The sequence below is a fragment of the Callorhinus ursinus genome, unplaced genomic scaffold, assembly GCF_003265705.2.
Source record: "Callorhinus ursinus isolate GAN/ISIS: 27379988/994484 unplaced genomic scaffold, GSC_fseal_2.0 scaffold2, whole genome shotgun sequence".
Lineage (NCBI taxonomy): Eukaryota > Metazoa > Chordata > Mammalia > Carnivora > Otariidae > Callorhinus > Callorhinus ursinus.
The window spans coordinates 35815521-35835693 of record NW_027397064.1 but is presented as its reverse complement, the minus strand read 5'-3'; the positions used below and the strand labels follow the sequence as shown (position 1 = coordinate 35835693).

Sequence of the window (20173 nt, the reverse complement as noted above, 5' to 3'; positions counted from 1 at the left end):
CTAGGTACTTCTTGAGTCTATATTTTCCTTTTCCTTTGTTCACTGACATTCTCACCTAGGACCCAATTGTTTGCAAGGGGCTAAAATCAATGAAGAGCTTTAAAAGGAAGGGGGTGTAAGTTTCCTTCTCTCAATCCCCCTCAACTACTGGAAAATGTGCTCTAAACCAAACCCCCTAATTATCCTTTATTCTCCATCACTACATTCAAACTTCCTTTTCTTTTAACCAAAGAAAACTGTCTCAACTGCTTCCTAGTCTATTTCCTTAAGCACCAGGCTTACCTTAATTTCAAGCGCAATAGCACTACTCTGTACAGGTAACTTGCAGGTAGGTGTTTTCGCTGCCCCACAGGTTGTATAACAGGATGAATAGCCCCAACAATATATCCTTTAAGATAGTAGTCTTCCACTTTTGTTACTATATCTGAAATTGAATTTATCTTGATGACTTCTGGGTTTGGTGAAGCTGAAATAGTAAATGCAATGAGAAATTTGCACATTTATAAAATGTTATTTTATAAAATGTTATTTCTATCTATGTATGATAATACTAATGAATAGGAAACATATTCGTATGATTTAATCTCAAAATTACACTAGCATGTATTACACCTAAATTAATTTCAGAAAAAAGCAAAAGTAACCTTATAAGCTAGTAGATATGTAATATTACCAATATGTTTTAAAGTAGAAATGCCTTACACACATTTTTCAATTAAGGCAGGTTTATTTTTTAGGATTTCATTTGAGGGACTGTATTCCATTAATAGATACTGAAGACATACATAAGAGAAACAATATTAAGTGGAAGAGCTAATTGTTTTTACAGTTCTGAACAGGATAAGATGCATAATTTTTTAATATAAAATTCATACAAATCTAAAAATTACAAGTGGGGGTAATGATATTTAAGCAGAAATTGTCAAGTGCTTTCTTATTTCTATCACTTACGTGTAACACCCAGTGCTCATCCCAACAAGTGCCCTCCTTAATGCCCATCCCGCCACCTTATTCCCCTCCAGCAAGCCTCAGTTTGTTCTCTTAACTATAAAGTCTCTTACGGTTTGCTTCCCTGTTTTTATTTTCTCCCCTTCCCCTATGTTCATCTTGTTTTGTCTTAAATTCCACGAGTGAAATCATTTATTTGTCTTTCTCTGACTTATTTCGCTTAGCAGAACACTGATTTCAATACTTATATAAATGTTTGAGGAAAGGAATTGAAAAAGTAAAGGTATCCAGAAGGTCTTTTTTTTAGAGAAGGAGAGAGAGAAAAAGAATGGGGGGAGGGGCAGAGGGAGAGAGAGAATCTCAAGCAGGCTCCACACCCAGTACAGAGCCTGACACAGGGCTTAATCACACAACCCTGAGATCATGACCCAAGTGGAAATCAAGAGTTGGATGCTTAACTGATTGAGCCACCCAAATGCCCCAGAAGTTCTTTTTTAATAAGTAAAATTCCTAAATGTAGAGGAACTTCAAATGCAAAATTGATATGCAGTTGAATTATCCCTTTGAAGCAGGGTAAATCTATAGAAACTATAAAGCTGTCCAATGTGTATGATTTTTAATAAAAGGAGAAGGATGTGTTATTTGGGAAAATGTTCTTTATGTTCAAGCAGAATTAATTTAAAAAACAACTTTATTTTCTGCAACAATATTCCTCATTTTCTGGAAAACAATCAAGAATTAATATCTAGAAATAGACCTGCAATTTGATTATCTTGAGTGACAAAACATATGAAATTAATTCCAGATATGGGCAATGCTGGTTGTTGGCCTTCTGTCAGTTTGGTCAGTGGCATCCAGCAAAGAACTGCAGCTAATTGCCTGAACACAGGAAGGAGGTTAAGAAGCAGACAAGGAAGAAGGGTCAGAGGAAATCCCCACCTCCTCTTACACTAATATCCACGTGATGGAACAGAAATCCACCAACACTGGGTATTATGCCAACTTCTCAAAAGAAAATAAAACACTCAGTAGGAAAGTTATATAAACCAAGACAAATCCATTTCCACAAATTCTGATCCTCTTCTAGATTTACATAATCTATTTACAATATATTTTCTTTATCATTAGGTGTAGGAACAAAAAAAAGAGATGCATCTTGGACTTTGAAGAAACAGCTGGATTTCATTGCAAAACGGTCCTGTTCTCTGTGGTTGTGTGGCAATCACTCTGTGATTCATTTGGTTTTACTTTTTAAGTATTTTAACTAAACCCTGATTTCCAAACAAAGAAAAGGAAAAACTATAAAACAGAATAAACTGTTAAGACTAAGGAATGAAACATAACCTAAACTTTTTAGAATTATATGCTAATTCTACAAAAATTTTTTTAAAAATGCAGTCTTTTAATGGGTCTTGTTGCATATTGTAGAAAGCGGAAGTGCTTTAGCCTGACACCAAAGAAGCTTCATAGTCTGGCCTCTTTCTTCTCATTCAGCCTTCACTCTTGTCACAGGTTTTCTTGTGTGTCTTGCTTTGGCGGGCCTGTACGACTGCCCTTCCTGCATCTCGCTCGCTGTTTCCTGCTGCCAGGCCTTGATTTCCTTTCTTGCTCCACTGTGCCTGGTTAATTACCGCTTCCCCTGTGCTGTGCATTCTACTATTTCCCTTTCAGATGTCAGTAGAGTTACTTGTTTATATGTTTATCTCTGCTGTTAGAGAATTCCTTCAGGGCAAGGAACCTACCTTATTTCTCTTTCTATGCCCAGCATTTTCCCCAGGTTATGATGTTAGGTTGGAAATACTGTTCATAAGGGGAACTATGAGGTGAAATTATTGCATAAAGGAGGGAAAGCCATCAAGGTTAGCTAATGGAAACCAAAAAAGTTAGCCAGTAAATTCAGGAACAAATGTACAGTTTCTCTATGACTTGTTGGAGAGAGACACAACAGGGAAAGAACACACAGGCAGTGTTGTGGAATTGTTACTCTTTTGATTATAAAAGTGAAGGTGGTCAAGAACCTGGTGAGAATTCAACCAGGTGGAGTTAAAGGTCATAATTCACTTCAGAAGGCTCTAGCTTCAGGCCCCATTTTATGTTCCTTACATTAATAATATTGCAATGAAGAAAACCACATAGAAAAAGAGGTAAAAAGGAATGAGAGGTAGAGCTACACTGGGTCTAATTAGCTCCATCTTGGAGTGAAATCTGGAGAAATTTGGGAGAGGACCATATCACATACAAAGAATAAGACTGTAGGCTTGGAGAGCTTCTCGATCCTGCTGGTCTTGCTTCCCTTGCTGCCACGCTTGGAGTCACTGTTTGGTCCCATGTTGTCTCACCTAGTCTACTCTGGTGCCACTGCTTGGAAGGAAACCCCAGAAACCAAGAACTGAGAATTGGGAAAAGTCCCCTTTCCTGGAACTCTGGGTTAGAGTGCAGAGCAATTTACGCAGCCAGTGCTCTGCTTGTTCTCTGTGATCTTGCCATGATCCCAGAGAGTGGAGCGCTGCAGCAGCCAATATATAAAAGGTACTTAATTAATTCAAAAGGCACTTAAGTTGTTAGTAAATATAGAATATTTGAAAATATTTCAATTATTCCGTCGTTTTACCAGATGCTCAGCAGTTAGTAATTAATATTATTTGATTATTTTAGTTCTGTAATATCACCTTCATCATTAAAGATTATATGGTATCTGCTTATAATCTTTATCTGCATATAATGTGGTGATGGTTGCACAACAATGTGAATGTACTTAGTGCCACTAACTGTACACTTAAAAATGGTGAGCATGGTAAACTTTATGTATATTTTACCACAATCAAAAAGGTTCTATGTCAAAGACAATATATATTATATATGTACATATTAAAATCTACTTTCTGGGGGCGCCTGGGTGGCTCAGTCGTTAAGTGACTGCCTTCGGCTCAGGTCATGATTCCAGGGTCCTGGGATTGAGCCCCGCATCGGGCTCCCTGCTCAGCAGGAAGCCTGCTTCTCCCTCTCCCACTCCCCCTTCTTGTGTTCCCTCTCTTGCTCTCTCTCTCTGTCAGATAAATAAAAAAAATCTTAAAAAAAAAAGAAAAAAGAATTAAAAAAATAAATGAAATCTACTTTCTGCTTCTGAATTTGATGAACTTAGATACTTTATTTATTTATTTTTTTAAAAGATTTATTTATTTATTTATTTGAGAGAGAGAGAATGAGAGATAGAGAGCATGAGAGGGAAGAGGGTCAGAGGGAGAAGCAGACTCCCTGCTGAGCAGGGAGCCCGATGTGGGACTCGATCCCGGGACTCCAGGATCATGACCTGAGCCGAAGGCAGTCGCTTAACCAACTGAGCCACCCAGGCGCCCGAACTTAGATACTTTATACAAGTAGAACCATACATTACAATTGACCCTTGAACAGCGTGGGGGTTGGGGCATCAGCCCCCATGCAGACAAAAATCTGCATATAACTTTTGACCCCCTAAAAACTACTTGTAGCCTACTGTCAATTGGAAGCCACATAAATAGTCGATTAACACATATTTTGTATGTTGTATTATATACTGTATTCTTACAATAAAGTGAGCTAGGGAAAAGAAAATGTTATGAAGAAAATCATAAGGAAGAGAAATACATTTACAGTACTGTACTGTATTTATAAAAAATCTGCATGTAAGTGGACCTGTGTAGTTCAAACCCATGTTGTTCGTGGGTCAACTTATTTTGTCTTTTTGTGACGGGCTGATTTCACTTAATGTTCATCCATGTTGTAGCACATGACAAGATTTCCTTTCTTTTTAGGACTGAATAAGATTCCGTTGTATGTATATACCACATTTTGTTTCTCCATTCATCCATCAGTGGACAGTTGAGTTGATTCTACTTGGCTATTGTGAATACTGCTGCTATGAATGGGGATGTGCTAATATCTGTATGAGATCCTGCTTTCAGTTCTTTCAGATATATACCCACAAGTGTGATTGATGGATTATATAGTAATTCTAATTTTAATTATTTGAGGAATGGTCATATTGTTTTCTATAGTAGCTGCATCATTTTACATTCCCATTAACAGAGTACAAGTGTTCCAATTTCTCTACATCCTTGCCAACACTTGTTTTTTGTACCTTTTTTTAAATAGTAGTCATCTTAATAGGTATGAGGTGATATTTCGTTGTGGTTTTGATTTGCATTTCCCCAATGATTAGTGATGTTGGACATCATGTGCTCATTGGTCATTTGTGTATCATTTTTGGGGAAACGCCTATTCAAGCCCTTTGCCTATTTTTAAATTGGGTTATTTTTGTTGTTAAGTTGTAGGAGTTCTTTAATATATTCTGGATATAGTATTTGCTCCCATTTCATAGGTTGACTTGGTTGACTTTCCATTCTGTTGATTGTGTCCTTTGATGTACAGAGGTTTTTAAGTTTGATATAGTCCCATTATCTGTTTTTGCTTTTGTTGCCTCTGCTTTTGGTATCATATCTGAAAAATCTTGGCCAAATCCAATGTCATGAAGGTTCTCCCCTATGTTTTTTTCTAGGAGTTTTATAGTTTAGGTCTTACATTTAGGTTAAATGTATATTTTTTTTAAAGTACAATGGCACTAGTTTACTGGTTTGAAAAGGTATGCTATGACTTCTCCCTCAAAATGATGACAGAAAAATAAACTTTGATGCTCTTCCATTGGTTTTACATGATGACCTTGGCAAGGTAGACTGTAAAATGAAAACTTAAAAATTCATGAAAGTATAAGAAATTTTAAAGTTTATGAAAAATACTATTTATCTGACAAAAGTGAAACACAGAAATATGTAGATTATAGCTGATAACTTAAAAATATATGAGCAGAGATGAGCATTTCATTTTTATAAAAGTGTGTCTTCATAAATTATAAAATTCAGTACAAGAATAAAGGATGTGCCTTGGCTTGGAAATCTCTCCTGGCATTTTAACCACTACTGTTGGCCAGGTGATAATTATAGTGGGTATCACTACCTGTGTGAAGTTCGGTTGTTTTTCCATATGGCATGCCTAGACAGAGTGCTTGAGGTTTCACTCAACAAACTATTTAAGGATCACTTGAACTACACTATGAGTCCTAGTTCCCTGGTTGTTGCCTGAAAACTTGCCATTGGTAACCTCTGGCAATATCAAGGAGCCTCAGTCTCAAACTTGCAGAATGGGTGTCAGGTACTTCAGAGAAAAGCCCAGCACTCTTTTAAGGAATGTGGCATTTCCTTTTTTTTTTTTTTTAAGACTTTATTTATTTATTTGACAGAGAGAGACACAGCGAGAGAGGGAACACAAGCAGGGCGAGTGGGAGAGGGAGAAGCAGGCTTCCCGCGGAGCAGGGAGCCTGATGTGGGGCCCGATCCCACGACTGTGGGATCATGACCTGAGCTGAAGGCAGACGCTTAACGACTGAGCCACCCAGGCGCCCCAGAAATGTGGCATTTCCAATACTCCTGACAGCCCAGAGGAAAAATAATGTGGAAATAAGGGGACACATGGGCTCTGAGTTTGAAAGTGATTTACAAGAATTGGGGCTTGAGTGTAAAGATGCTTTAGGGATATCTTTATTGCACTTATTTTTCCTTTTTTTATGTATGTAGGAGAGAGATAGAAGGAATATAATTAATGTTTAAAAATGTCTAATGGAGCTTTTACCATTGGTAAAAATTAAATTACTAAGTGAGAAAGTAGTAAGTCATAGTTCAATTCACACATTCTTTTCTTCTCTTAGTACATAAAGTAATGGTGTGTTTTACAATCAACAGTGTTTTGGAGTCAATGAAAAATGATAATTATATAGCAAAGAAGTGGTTTGCAAATACATTGGCTAAGAAAATGAGAATTTGAAGAACTCTTGGTTTGGTGGTATAAATGTTCCAAAAAAAATTTTGAAAAGGGATAAATTCTTAGTTCTTTTCATAGTTCAAAACACAGAATGAGAAAAATCTGATTAAATACATGTTCATTTGGTGGGGGGAAAAAGGAAGCCCTAGAGACTTTAGCTGACCACAGATTAATTATAAGTTAGCAGTTAATCCAATGTGATCATGGTCATCTGAAAGAAAATTGCCTCCATAGGAAGGTGGCTCACTGAACTCTGTGTTGAGTACTGAATTCTGTGCTAAGTATAGCAACATTGGAATACTTCCTGTTTATTTTCCTTCCCTTACACATTTATCACCAGCTAAATAATAATCAGAATATACTAGTGTATTCACCCTGGTTATCTTCTTTTAAAGACTTAATTATTTGAGAGAGAGAGAGAGAGAGAGAGAGAGAGTGCGTACCTGTGCACACACGCCCATGCGAGTGGAGGAAGGGGAATAGGGAGAGAATCTTCAAGCAGACTCCCTGCTGAGTGTGGAGCCCAAACAGGGACTTGATACCTTGACCCATGAGATCATGACCTGAGCCTAAATCAAGAGTTGGAGGCCCAACTGACTGAGCCACCCAGGTGCCCCTTACCCCGTTATCTTATTTAATATCTGCCTCCCTCACCAAAATGAAAGCTCTATGAAGGCAGGGGGATATTCACATTTTGTTCACCACTATTTCTTTATACCTAGAACAGTGCCTACCACTTTGATGCTCAGTTAATATTTGTTGAGTTAATAAGTGGATTATGTTCAATTTAAGGGCCAAATTAGAGGCAGTTTCAAGCTGGAGTATGTTAAAAACAATGTGTTCAGGAGAGTGAGCGGTCTGAAGACCCTTACAGGTGTTCTGCAACTATGTGTCAAATAAAGGAGGAACAGGATACCATCTGGATATATGTGAAGGGCTGTCCCATAGAAGAAGCTAGCTGGTATGACACTGACTGAACAGTGGAGGAGACAGGTACATAGAGAGTATTCACCCAAACTGCAGGTGGCAGGGAAGAATAGTAGGACTCTGACATGCTCAGTTCTTTAAATATATGTATGGTTCTCAAAAAGTTCTCACAAAGATCATCCACTTTTTCATGAGAGGCATGGAGCCACCCTCAGCTCCCTTTACTACCAAGTGTATATTGGACTGGGGTGGTGTATCCCAAACTTAAGTCATTGAGCACACTTTCACAATTTTTATCATATCTGAGTACCATCTATATTTCCATATTCTTAAATTTCCTCTTTTAATTTTCTTTTCTTTTTTGTTTTTTAAAGTTGGAGCCCAATGTGGGGCCTGAACCCACGACCCTGAGATCAAGACCTGAGCTGAGATCAAGAGTTGGACGCTCAACTGACTGAGTCACCCAGGTGCCTCTTAATTTTCATTTTAAACTTCCATTTATTTCAATAGGAATCTATATTTCTCATATGACCATAAAAGCAGAATCACTTACCGTAAGTAGAAAGCTGTCATACAAATGAATACAATGAAAACACTTGTTAGATTCTAGCCAGATAATGTTATCTACCAAAGATTCCGAGCCACAGCTCTGTTCTTTTTGTTGAAAAGGAAAATTAGCTGTTAGAGAGGTTTTAAAGATATATTAACTCCAAACTGATTGGAAGGCTTAAAAAGAATTGAAAAGGGCACAACTTTCTGTCTATGAGACTCAATGTTATTTAATTCTCTGCCTGTGTGTACAACTTGAAAGTATCTCATGTTCAATGCCAAGTGATTTGGTCGAGGCTCAGAGACCCGCTAAGAAGGAGCAGGGACACAACAGTAGTAGCAAGGGAGATAGATGACATCAGAGGTAATAAAATGAATTATAAAACTAGATAAAAGAACTATAAAAATTTTACAGTTTAGGGTCACTTAATGGGCTTTCTACACTTCATTGTCCCAAATTGATAATGATAATGAATGCATTCCCTCCATTCTCTTGTTTCAGAATATGGTTTTCAAAGGCAGAATTATGTAACATGTTAAAAACAATCACCTCTTAAGAAGATAGCTATAACAGAATAACACCGGTCCTTAAGGGGGTTCTTGTTCAAGTGGAGAATGTATTTCTAAGGAACATCTCATTCTCTGGTGATGTCAATGGAATAAATCCAGCCTTCCAGGTTAACTCCACACCCTCTTGCACTCTCACTAAAGTAAGGTTATTTTCTTGAGTCTCAAAGCAAAAGAAATGTTAATGCACTAAACACACACACACACACACACACACACACACACACAAACACACACAGCGGTTTTTGGGAGGAATTACAGAGAAATCTAGAAAGTTTAGAGAGGGAGAAAAAAATTATACAAATATATCTTAACATAAGTTTATGTAAAGATCATGTTTGTTTGGGCTCAGTTCCTTACATTCATTATTCAACCACCTCAAGTGTATATGTTCTTCTATCTGGAGGTCTGTGTCTTTTGATAAGTGGCACTCAGCATAGACATGACAATTATGGCAAGTGCTTAAAAATACTTATTAAAGGACCAACAAATGAAAAAAACTAGGTTTAACATATTCAATTAACAGAGCTCCAGGGTACTTGTGGAGCATCAGTTTAAAAAACAGACTGTAGAACCTGGGTGCCAATTCCAGCTCTGCAACTTACTAGCCTGGCAAGGTACTTTGTACCCATGTTCCCCAGTTTCCTTATCAGCAAAGTGAGAATAAGAATAGGATCTACCCTATAGGATTGTCAGAAGGATTAAATAAATTAATATTTGTTCCTAGAAGGTATCTGGCATGCAGTATATGCTATATAACTGTTGCCTGCTTTTTTAAATAAATAAGGTCCTCTCCTCTGGAAAGAGATGCAATGCAGTATTTTACTAAGAGCATTAGACTCTTGAAGCAAATCACCTAGGTTCAAATCATGATTATGCCATTTACCAGATCTGAAACAAGTTACTTTGCCTCTCTGAGACAAGGATAAATAATTGTAGTACCTCATAGAATTGTTCAATAGTAAATAGTTGTTCAATAGTAACTGTAAAACATGAGCCCAGTGTTTGGCACAAAGTAAACACTCAGACACCAGGGGTGTGCCTGTCTGTTGGTGGTCCAGTTCAGGAAAGAGAGCTTCAGATGAAGTTGTCTTCAGAGATAAGTCATTGTTGGTTTAAAAAATCTCCAGAAAGATCATTGTAGGGATTTGGATTTATTCCAAAAACATGGTCTGGCTCCCAACCTGTAGAATTCTAGAGGTTCCTAACTCACACTCTAGAGCAGAGGCCCTAATGCATGCTCTAGATCTCATGTTCCAACTCACACTGTGGATTAGGCACCCCTAAGCTCACACTCCAGATCAGGGCTTCCTAACTCACTGACCTACTATGTTGAGCCCCAGACTCAAATGCCTAAAGGCACCAGGCTGATAAAATGAAGAAAGGACCTGTTTTGGAGGAGGCTGTGGGACCTCGAAAAGACTTAGAACCTCGTCCAAAAAGGGCAGTAGCTATGGCTCAGGGCTGCCATATAAGCATGTGGGCCCAGTTGTTATTAGGATCTTCTAATTTTTAAGAAGACTCCCAAATCCAGATTCTTATGTAATATTTGCCAATTTTAAAAAGTGACAGTTAATTCAAATATTTTAATACTGTACACATCAAGTGAGACCTGTCTGAAGGCTGCTTATGGCCCATTATCTCCTTGGTTTGCAACTTCTGCTATGGGTCACACCAGGGACTCTGCTGACCAGAGCCTGCTCAGGTCCAGGCCAGACCACCTAGATCACGTTAGACAGTGTTCAGCATCCTAGGATACAGAAAAAGTGATCCAATTCTTCATTAGTGGGAAGAGGAGAAGGATGATGATAGATGGGCTAGGGTTCACTCTTGTAACAAATTGTCCTTCTTATCCAACATTGGGACTTGCTTTAAACATGCCAGCATCATTCAAGAAAAGTAAACCCAGGAGCAAAAAGAGGAAAAATAAATCCAGGAATTTTTATGAGAACTTCCCTTTATGTAATTCCCTTGATTCTTACTAATGTTTTAAACTGTGCTGAAAAGAGACTAGAAGCCTGATTCAGCTGAGAGACGTGAGGAAGGGGAGAGTTGTGCACACAGAGTGAAGAATTTTCATCAGTGTTGCCCAGAGTGAGTAATTACTTCTCCACAACAGGCTTGGTGCTTGAGGCCAAGCCTTTGATTTAACGTTCTCCTTTGATTTGATGTCCTTATACTAAGGCAGTAATATCAGAGGCTCAATTGCTTTTTTGTTGTTTATTTTTTTAAAGATTTAATTTTTAAGTAATCTCTACACCCAACATGGGGCTCGAACTCACAATCCTGAGATCAAGAGTCACATGCTCTACTGACTGAGCCAGCCAGGTGCCCCTTGGCTCTATTACTTTTGAAACCAGGAAATTCAGGGGGAGGTGGTAATTGTTTTGGCTAGAATTTGAAAGCATAGGCGGTTAACAGCAGCTGCAAGCCATCCATCTTCCTCCTCCTAGCTCCCCAGCCGCCATCAGTCCTTGCTCAGCTCTTTGGAAGAAGGAACAAATGGTGCTGTTCACAGCATTATTGGGTGTGGTTGGTTACTTTTAAATTGACACTACATGATTTGTAAATGCTTTATTATACCTTACAAGACTATTGTGAATTACTGATGAAAAAAAGCATTTTGTCATTGCTTTGAAAACTGTACAAATGCAAAGTAGATTTTTATGATTAAAATTGAAAAACACCGAAGGTCAAGCAACATTCTATCATTTATCTTCATAGTTTCTAAAAGAAAATGTCAATACACTTTTTTATGCTCATTTGCTTAAAAGCTTCATAGACAAAGATCAAAGTTTAGAAATAGATTCACCTTCCAGTATAAAGCTAAGAACTTGCTCAATGTCAAAAGCTTTGCTCTGATGATGTAACTCTATGAAAACTGTCCAAGACATATATATGTTCTTTCCACCAATTTACTTCTGAAGATTGCTATGTGTTTTTGAAATATTTATAAAACATTGTTTCCTCAGATAAACATGCAATGTATAAACACTGGCAAGTAATTTCACCATATTTTCAAAAGGGAATAGACTGTCAATCTCCATATATATTTAGCAGTTATAGTAAAAAATAATAGGTAACATATACTGAGTCCCTATTTTGTGCCAGGCACTATGTGAAATGCTTTATATGCCTAATCTTAATTAACCCTTACAAAACTCCATAAGGTAGATACTATCATTATTCTCAGATGAGGAAACTCAGGAAAAGAGAGATTTGGTAACTTGCCCAAATTGCTAGTTAGTGGTGAGGCTGTGATTAAACCAGACAAGATGACTCCACAGCCATACACTTTAGTGCCTACAAGAAAGTAAAACTTCATTGATTTGGGTCATGTTAAGAATTTGTGAAAATTCAGACATGAGCTAGGCTAAAGTTTTGGACTATAATAAATTGTTAAGCAACCTAATGTATGGATATTAAGAGGAATATTTGGTTTACTCTGCTTATCAAAATGCTTAAAATTGGGCACCTGGGTGGCTCAGATGGTTAAGCGTCTGCCTTCAGCTCGGGTCATGATCCCAGGGTCTTGGGATCGAGTTCCGCAATGGGCTCCCTGCTCAGCAGGGAGCCTGCTTCTCCCTCTGCTTCTCTCTCTGTCACTGTCTCTTATGAATAAATAAATAAAATCTTTAATAAAATGCTTAAAATTATTTAGCAATATGAACTGCTATATGAACAATATCCAGATTACATAATCTTTTTTTTTTTTAAAGATTTTATTTATTTGACAGAGAGAGAGACAGTGAGAGAGAGAACACAAGCAGGAGGACTAGGGGAGGGAGAAGCAGGCTTTCCGCTGAACAGGAGCCCAATGCGGGGCTCGATCCCAGCACCCTGGGATCATGACCTGAACTGAAGGCAGATGCTTAACGACTGAGCCACCCAGGCACCCTGCAAATTATGTAATCTTTTATATTTCCAATGAAAGCTGCCATTTTTATAGTCACTCTTTAGTATATTTAATTGAAGTAATGTAACTGTAGTTTTAAATATGCTAAAACTCTATTGAACTACATGGTTCATTATTATATGCAGATATATGAAAGATCAAATTATGACCATTTCAGACTCCTACAGCCTTGTGTTTCACTGCTGCCTCCTTCCTGTGCTACTTTCCATCCATTCTGTTTTATTTGTGGTTCCTGGACAGACCATGAAATTTCCTTTCGTTTCTGAGTCTGTATATCTTGTCTTTCAGCCCTGTTTGCCTTACCCATACTTCCTACTTAGCCTTTTTTTTTTAAATCTTTTGAAGATTTTTGGGTAGGGGTAGAAATGTAACTAACATACAAAAAACAAAACAAAACATTAACACTGACAACACTTGGGTAGCCACCATCCATTCAAAAATCAGAACACGGTGGGCACTCCAGAAGCTTCCCATTTTGTCCTTTCCAATCACAATCTCCCTCTCCCATTCTGTACTATCTTGAATTTTATGGTCATCATTTCCTTTCTCTTCTTTTTAGTCTACCATCCAAGAATGCAGCCTTAAACACTATAGTTCAGTTTTGCCTATTTTTTGTTCTATATAAATGGAACCATATGGCATATACTTCCGTGTCTGCCTTCTTTTTTTTTAAGATTTTTTTATTTTTATTTTTTTTAAGTAATCTCTACACCCAGCATGGGGCTTGAACTCACAACCCCGAGATCAAGAATCACACACTCTGTTGACTGAGCCAGCCAGGGGCCTCCAGTGTCTGTCCTCTTTCACTCAACACTATGCCTGCGAGATTTGTCTCGTGTAGCTTGTGTACTTTTAGTTTACTCATTTTCATTGCAGTACAGTCAAGGTTGGCAAAGTATTGGTACTACAATGGCAGAGCTGAGTAATTGTGATGGAGACCACATGGCTTGCAAAGACTGAAATATTTACTATTTGGCCCCTTACAGAAAGAGTTTGCTGACTTTTGCAGTATAGTGTTCCATTGTGTGAGTATACCACAATTTATTTTTCTAATCTCTTGTTCTTGGATTTCTGTGTTGTTCATACTTTTGGGTTATCATAAATAATACTTCTCTGAACATTCTTGTATGTGCCTCATGGTACACATGTGCACACATTTATATCGGGTATATCTTCAGCTAACCAGATAATGCTAAAGCATTTTTTTCCCCAAAATGGTTGTACCAGTTTACTAATGTGGTATTAGCAGTCTTTTAAAATTTTAGCCATTTTGGATGATTTATAGTGGTATCTCACTGTGGTTTTAACATGCATTTTCCTGGTTATTAATAAGGTTGAACACAGGTTCATATGTCCATTGACCAGTTAGATTAACTATTTTGTGAAGTGTCTGTCCAAATTCCTTGTGCATTTTTCTATTGGGTTGTTTGTTTTTTCCTTATCAACTTGCAGTTGTATTTTCTCTATTCTGGATACAAACTTTTATCTAAGTCCCACCCATTCTTTACATCTCAGATTGAGGTGATCCTTCTTTTAAGGAATCTTTCTGGATCCCACCAATCAGGTAGAGGTCCTCTTTTTTCTACTTCTGTAACCCTCACACTTCTAGCATAGCCTGTGTCATAGTATATAACGTACACATTGTAACTGAATGTCCCTCAGTAGAATGCTCAACTAGGGTGCAGGTTCATGAAGAGCAGGCACTAGGCTTTATTTATATTTGCATCCTAGCTCTTAGCTCAGCAGGTACTCAATAAATACTAGTTCAGTGGATGAGTAAATGTCCACCCAGATATAAGAAGTATATGTAAGATAGAAAATATAAATTACATTGTCAATATAAATGTATATTTATTTTCTCTCAACATCAGTATTTAAGTGGATCAACTGTACGCTATGATCAAAGATTCTCTTCTCTCCCAGTTCAGATCGGGCTCCTTCTCTTCCACAATAGTTTGGATTTGTGAGGTTTTATTATTCTCCTAAACCAAATATCTCACCATTTCAAACATAATGGAACTCCCCGTATAGGTTTTATCACCTGGTAGGAATTTGGGCTAGGCACTACAACAGGGATTACACTAATGCCTGAGTAAATTCAGTCACTTGACTGTTTGAGAAAATGTTCATGAAATTATTAGACTCAGACAGATACAGAAAATTTAGATGGACCCTCCTCCCAACCTCTTCCTTCCCTCATTGCTGATCCGTTATTCACGCCTTGTTGATTCTTTAATGCAGTCTCTTCAGGGCTGCATCTTCATTCTTAAAAGTTCTCTACCATTTAAGATTACTGACCACTTCTTGCTTTTTGAAGCCTTCCCTTTCCTTGTGTTCTCTGGTGCTATACAGTCCTGACTATCTTCATTCTCTGTCATTTTTGTGGAATTGTCCTCAATACAGTTAAATATGCCTGCCAACTCAGCCCAAGATGCTTATGCTTTTCCCACATTCCTTCTCTTTAAGACTTTACCTATTTCAATTCCTCCTGGAAATCACCATCTCCAGCTATGTATTTGTAAGAATCTCTTATAGAAGCAGTCCCTTCTGTATCCATAAGATGTCCACTGTCACCTCGAATGCAACATGCCTGTGATGAAACTGCTTTTTCACCACACATTGATTCTCTTTGGGATGCCCTTCCTACTGTAAAAGGCATCATTATTTCCACAGTTACTCAGGCTCAGTTATAACACTTACTCAGAAGCAGGAAGTCATCCTGGATTCCGCATTCTTTCTGTCCCTTCATATCCAGCCAGCTACAAGCTATAAGTTCCTTCTTCATAATGTCTGTTATATTTGCCCCTTGCATTCCATCCTTTCACTGCCCCCCACATGCATATCCTAATGTCCACTTGTAGCCTTGACCACTACAAGAGGCCTTCTAAATAAATGTCCTCACTTCCATCTCTTCCCACTCAATCTTACATCAATCTTCTAAAAATACTTCTCTGTACCTATTGACTACTCATTCAAAAGCCTTTACAGCTACTTAATTCCCGTAGAATCAAGGAATCCTTCCTTAGCCAGGTCACAGCATTTCATACTCCATTTATTTCCAACCTCATTTTCTCCCTCTCTCCAACAGAACCCCCTGTAGCTCACTGCTCTAGTCAGTAGTCCTTGAATATACCTCAACCTCTTAATCTTTTTCTGACTAATAAGCCCTATTTGTTCTTCAGGGTCAGTTAAAGTCCTAGTTCCAGTTCCAACTGATCCTATTCAAAACTGATTTTTCCTTTTTCTGACACCTCTCGTATCTTGTATTGTAATTTTTTATTCATTAATTCAACAAAACTTATTGGCCATTGTTCATGTGCCAAGCACTGTGCTAGACACAGGGAATACAAAGATGGATAAGATATAGTTCCTGACCTTGAGGAGTTCATGATCTTGTCCAGTTTGACCATTTAGAATATAAAATACTTGAGGGCAGAAACTGTCTTATTCCTCTTTGTATTTCCAGTACTTATCAGCATCTTCTACAGAATACATATGTCATATGTATTGATTGCTGTTAACAGGGTGATAAAAAAACACTGAGAGTTTCTTGTTTTAATAATAAGGAAGCAAGTTAGAGGCCAGCAAAATTTTACTTAATATATTTTACATAATTTTACTAGAAGTTCAAAGCTACCATCTGTCCTTCTGTTGGGTTTTTAGTATTGTAAAAACTCTTTTAATCTTAAAGCTGTATGTGCTTTAAAAATCTTTAAGGCTATTGTTATTCAAATTCTTTTCTGGGCTTTAAGGATGAAACTAACACTTTTGGATCATTTGCAGAGTTAATTTAACTATTCATTAAGAAATTCTGTAACACGCTCATGTATACACTCACACACTCTCATAAATACACATTCATAGATTCCTATACAATAATCCAGAAAACTTATCACAAAAATTGTACCAAAATCTCACTAGTGCAGTTGGTAGATCTGGCATAAGGCCAGGGTGGATAATAATAGTTAACTTTTATTAAGTGGATTATCTTGTATTATCCTCTTTAATCCTAAAAACAACTCTATTATGTAGGCAACATCAGAACCCTTCTTTTTCAGAAGGGGAAACTGAGATATAGCAACATTTATAAACCTGCCACAGTTAGAGAGTGAAAGAGCCTAGATTCAGAATCCAGGAACTTTGATTCCAGAGTCTTACGTGCTTAATGACTATGCTATTATTTCTCCCACGGAGATGTAAATAATGGCTCAAAGTCCCCCTGCCCACCCCTGCAAAAAAAGTGTGGGGAAGAAGAGAGAGAGAGAGAGAGAGAGAAAGAGAGAGAGTGGGAGAGAGAGGGAGAGAGAGGGAGAGAAATAGAGAATGGAACTGAGTGGAAAATAAATAAATTGTTCATGGTAATTAGCCATCCTAACTCAGGGCACTGGAAATTTCAAAGGGCCTCCTCCTCTTGCCCCAGTGAGACTTTACTCTCTGTCTCATGTCCTCTGTTTGGAAAAAAAACGGAGGAAAACAAGGTAAGAGACAGGCTGATCATGAGCACACACAGCTGTCACCAGACCATTCTGTTTCCTGAAAGGTTGCAGGAGGTGCCACTATTCAGTACTTAGAGCAGTCCCAGGACAGAATTGCCAGTGCTAGATAGAAGGCTGGCATGTTCTACCCTACTCCCCAACCCCCCCGACTCATTCCTCTATACACTGGAGTGGCAGGTGGAAGTCAGAGAACAGAATAAAGAAAGGTGGTTTGTGCAGTTGGGAGAATACAGAGTTTTGGCTTCTGAGGCAAAGGCAAAGACAAAAACAAAACAAAACACAACAAAAAAATGTGGAAGAATTGGACAGAAAGGGGCACCAGGAGACTAGGCGCCTCAACCAAATAGGAACCAGATGCAACTTTAAAGTATGTGCCTGCTTTCTGTTCTAACATTTGTTATCCATGCCCATACTTAACACTTCATAGTGTAACACTATTACCTCCTCCAAACACCTAGAGTGGAGGTAGCGATTATATTCCTTTCACAGAGAGAAGGGCTTCTGATAATATAACAAAACCAAAATGACTTCTGAAGAAAGCTGTAGATGTTTCTAATTCAAGCATGACTGCATTTATACATATTCGTTTGAGATTGTTAAGATGGTTAGAAGGAAATAAATCAGAAAGAAAATGTCAAGTTACTTTAAGCCCTATGATCCTATGGTGGATTGTGCAGCAATTCTTAAAAAGCACAGATCAAAATGGCTCTGGCCTGAAGTTTATGAGTAGACAAGGTTTTAAGTTTAAGAAAAGTGTTTGTGTCCTGTGGATTTACAGAAACTTGTCCTAAAAATAATTGATAAGAACAATGAATGGAGAAAACATGGCACCACATCACAAATATTTCTCAAATGATGGTTTTTGAAAAAGTATAGAAAAAATTCACATGATTGGTTAGTTCTCTGATTATCACTATTATTTTAATCCACTTTTAACTTTCATAATTAAAAATAAAATTAAGAATATTGACATTTTTTCCTTTGGTAGCCTTAGCCTTAAATAAAAGTAGAAATGTGAATACGTTGAAAGTATATGTACAGATTTTGTGTATGTCCCTGGAAGGGAGTTTGCTTGCTGGCTAGCTCAATTTTTGACAAAGAAAAATGGGCTGCTCTTGTTTCTAGCACAGAGATGCCCTGTTCACAGAACAAACCAAAAAATGGAGAATTTGTGTTTAAGTTGAAAAGAAATTAATATCCAACATGATAATTTATTTAGTATAAACTTTCTATTAACTGATAAAATGTGTACCTTATTAGAATGAAAAGTGTAACTTTGTAATAAGAGCTTAAAATACTGATATCTGGAAATTCTAACAGCAAGCAAGACATTCTAAATTTCATTTTCAGTACCCCATAATTAAAGATATTTTTCTGCTTTTTAAAAGCTCAGTTTTATCCATGCAGTTGTATACTCTAAGGTTTCCAAAAGAAGTGAGGCAAAGTATTTGTGAGTTTGAGCTGCCTCTGTTCCTTCCGCAGGGCTGCCATCTGGGCTTGTTTATTTGTGTTTCCAACTTTCTGGAACAGGGAGTTTCTCTGTTAGGGACAGGGCACCAAGCAAAGGAAGTGTCTTACAGAAGACTATCTTTTTTTTTCTTTTTTTACTGTATTTTCAAACTTCAAGTTTAGCTTGGCCAAAAATATAAAGTGACTAGCACAATCACAAAATTTTACATAGTTGGAAACCTCAGAATTATCTTAGCAAATATTCTGCCGCACGATGTAAATCATATATCCTACATGCTACCTTCTTGTGACTTCCAGATCTTTTTCAAGACCCAAACTGTCATTAACGCTATAGCTATTTGGCTGGGAAATCAAACATTTTAATATATCCTACAAATAAGCATTTGATTTAAAAATGAAAGAAATAATTCCAAGCAGTTTTTCTAATTTTACAAAGTGCATATGAGCCATATTACAAAAAATGAAGCAAACAAAACAAAAATCTTTCGAAATATAATTAAGAAACAAAGCATTATTGTTAGATTTATACAATCTGATTGTGAAGAATAGTTTAAAAATTCACAAGCAACACTTAAAAAAAAAACTAGTGCCTTCTCTTTGAAAGATTTCATTTAACAAATAAAATAGAAGCAAAAATTACCTTGTAAAGTAAAATCCAGCAATACATACTCGTAAGCAAATTCTGTCTTTGTTTCCACTTGCGGTCTCTTCAGGGTAGAAAATATTTTTCCAGGACTGCTATCATCAGGGTCTTCTAGCTTTCTAAGTCCGCACCCCATAGCAAAATCTGTAAGGAATTAAATTGCAGGATAGGGGAGGGAGAGCAGCAAATTCTGTTGTTTAAGCTGCAAAAAGAAAGTTACAGACTTAACTGCTTTGATTTTTTCAGCTAAACCATAGATAGTCGAAAAGAAAACATCTGAGTCCAAAGAAAGGAGCTGAAGACTTTTTCTATCCATTTTTCTGTAAAGTCGTTGAACCCATGATGATTAAGCTACAGTTCTGGGAGGCTGGGCTTGATCTTAGGAGAAACATGCAAGCTGCTACAACTTAGCGGAGAATTTCCATGCCACGTCAATTTACAGCCAGCCCCCTACCAGAGTTCTGTCGCTCAGGGCACCAACAGTGCTTTGTCTGTCCCAGTTGGCTGGATGATAAAAGAGGTGTCCAAAAACGGAAATAAAAGGCAAAAGTGCAACTCGGATGGAATTATCTACAAGTAAAGGATATATTCAGGCATAGCGGCATGCAATTCTTTTTCTGTTTTCTCTTTTCCCTCTTTCCTGTGCCCACCCCCTCCTTCCTCTCTGCTATTACCAGAAAAGCAAAAGGAGGGAGGAAGGGAGGGAGAAAGAGAAAGAATAAGAGAGAGAGAAGGAATGAAAAAAAAATGGATTCTCAATATGGTTGGAAACAAAAATAATTTCCAGAAAGGAAGTCAGCTTTAGGA

The 20173-nt window shown here is 37.5% G+C and overlaps 1 protein-coding gene across 2 annotated transcripts in view; it reads right to left on the bottom strand.

Moving 5' to 3' along the window:
* Window positions 1–20173, bottom strand: part of RFTN2 (raftlin family member 2) — a 78500-nt gene that overhangs the window by 46525 nt on the left and 11802 nt on the right. The window contains exons 3-4 of one of the 2 annotated variants that reach the window (XM_025894070.2): window positions 19364–19510; window positions 283–466 (exon numbers count right to left, since the gene is read on the bottom strand). In XM_025894070.2, coding sequence (XP_025749855.1) covers window positions 283–466; window positions 19364–19502 — 323 coding nt within the window. In that variant the 5' untranslated portion in view covers window positions 19503–19510. Of the gene's footprint in view, window positions 1–282; window positions 467–19363; window positions 20024–20173 lie in introns of those variants that run through there. The other variant, XM_025894061.2, reaches the window with a different exon arrangement.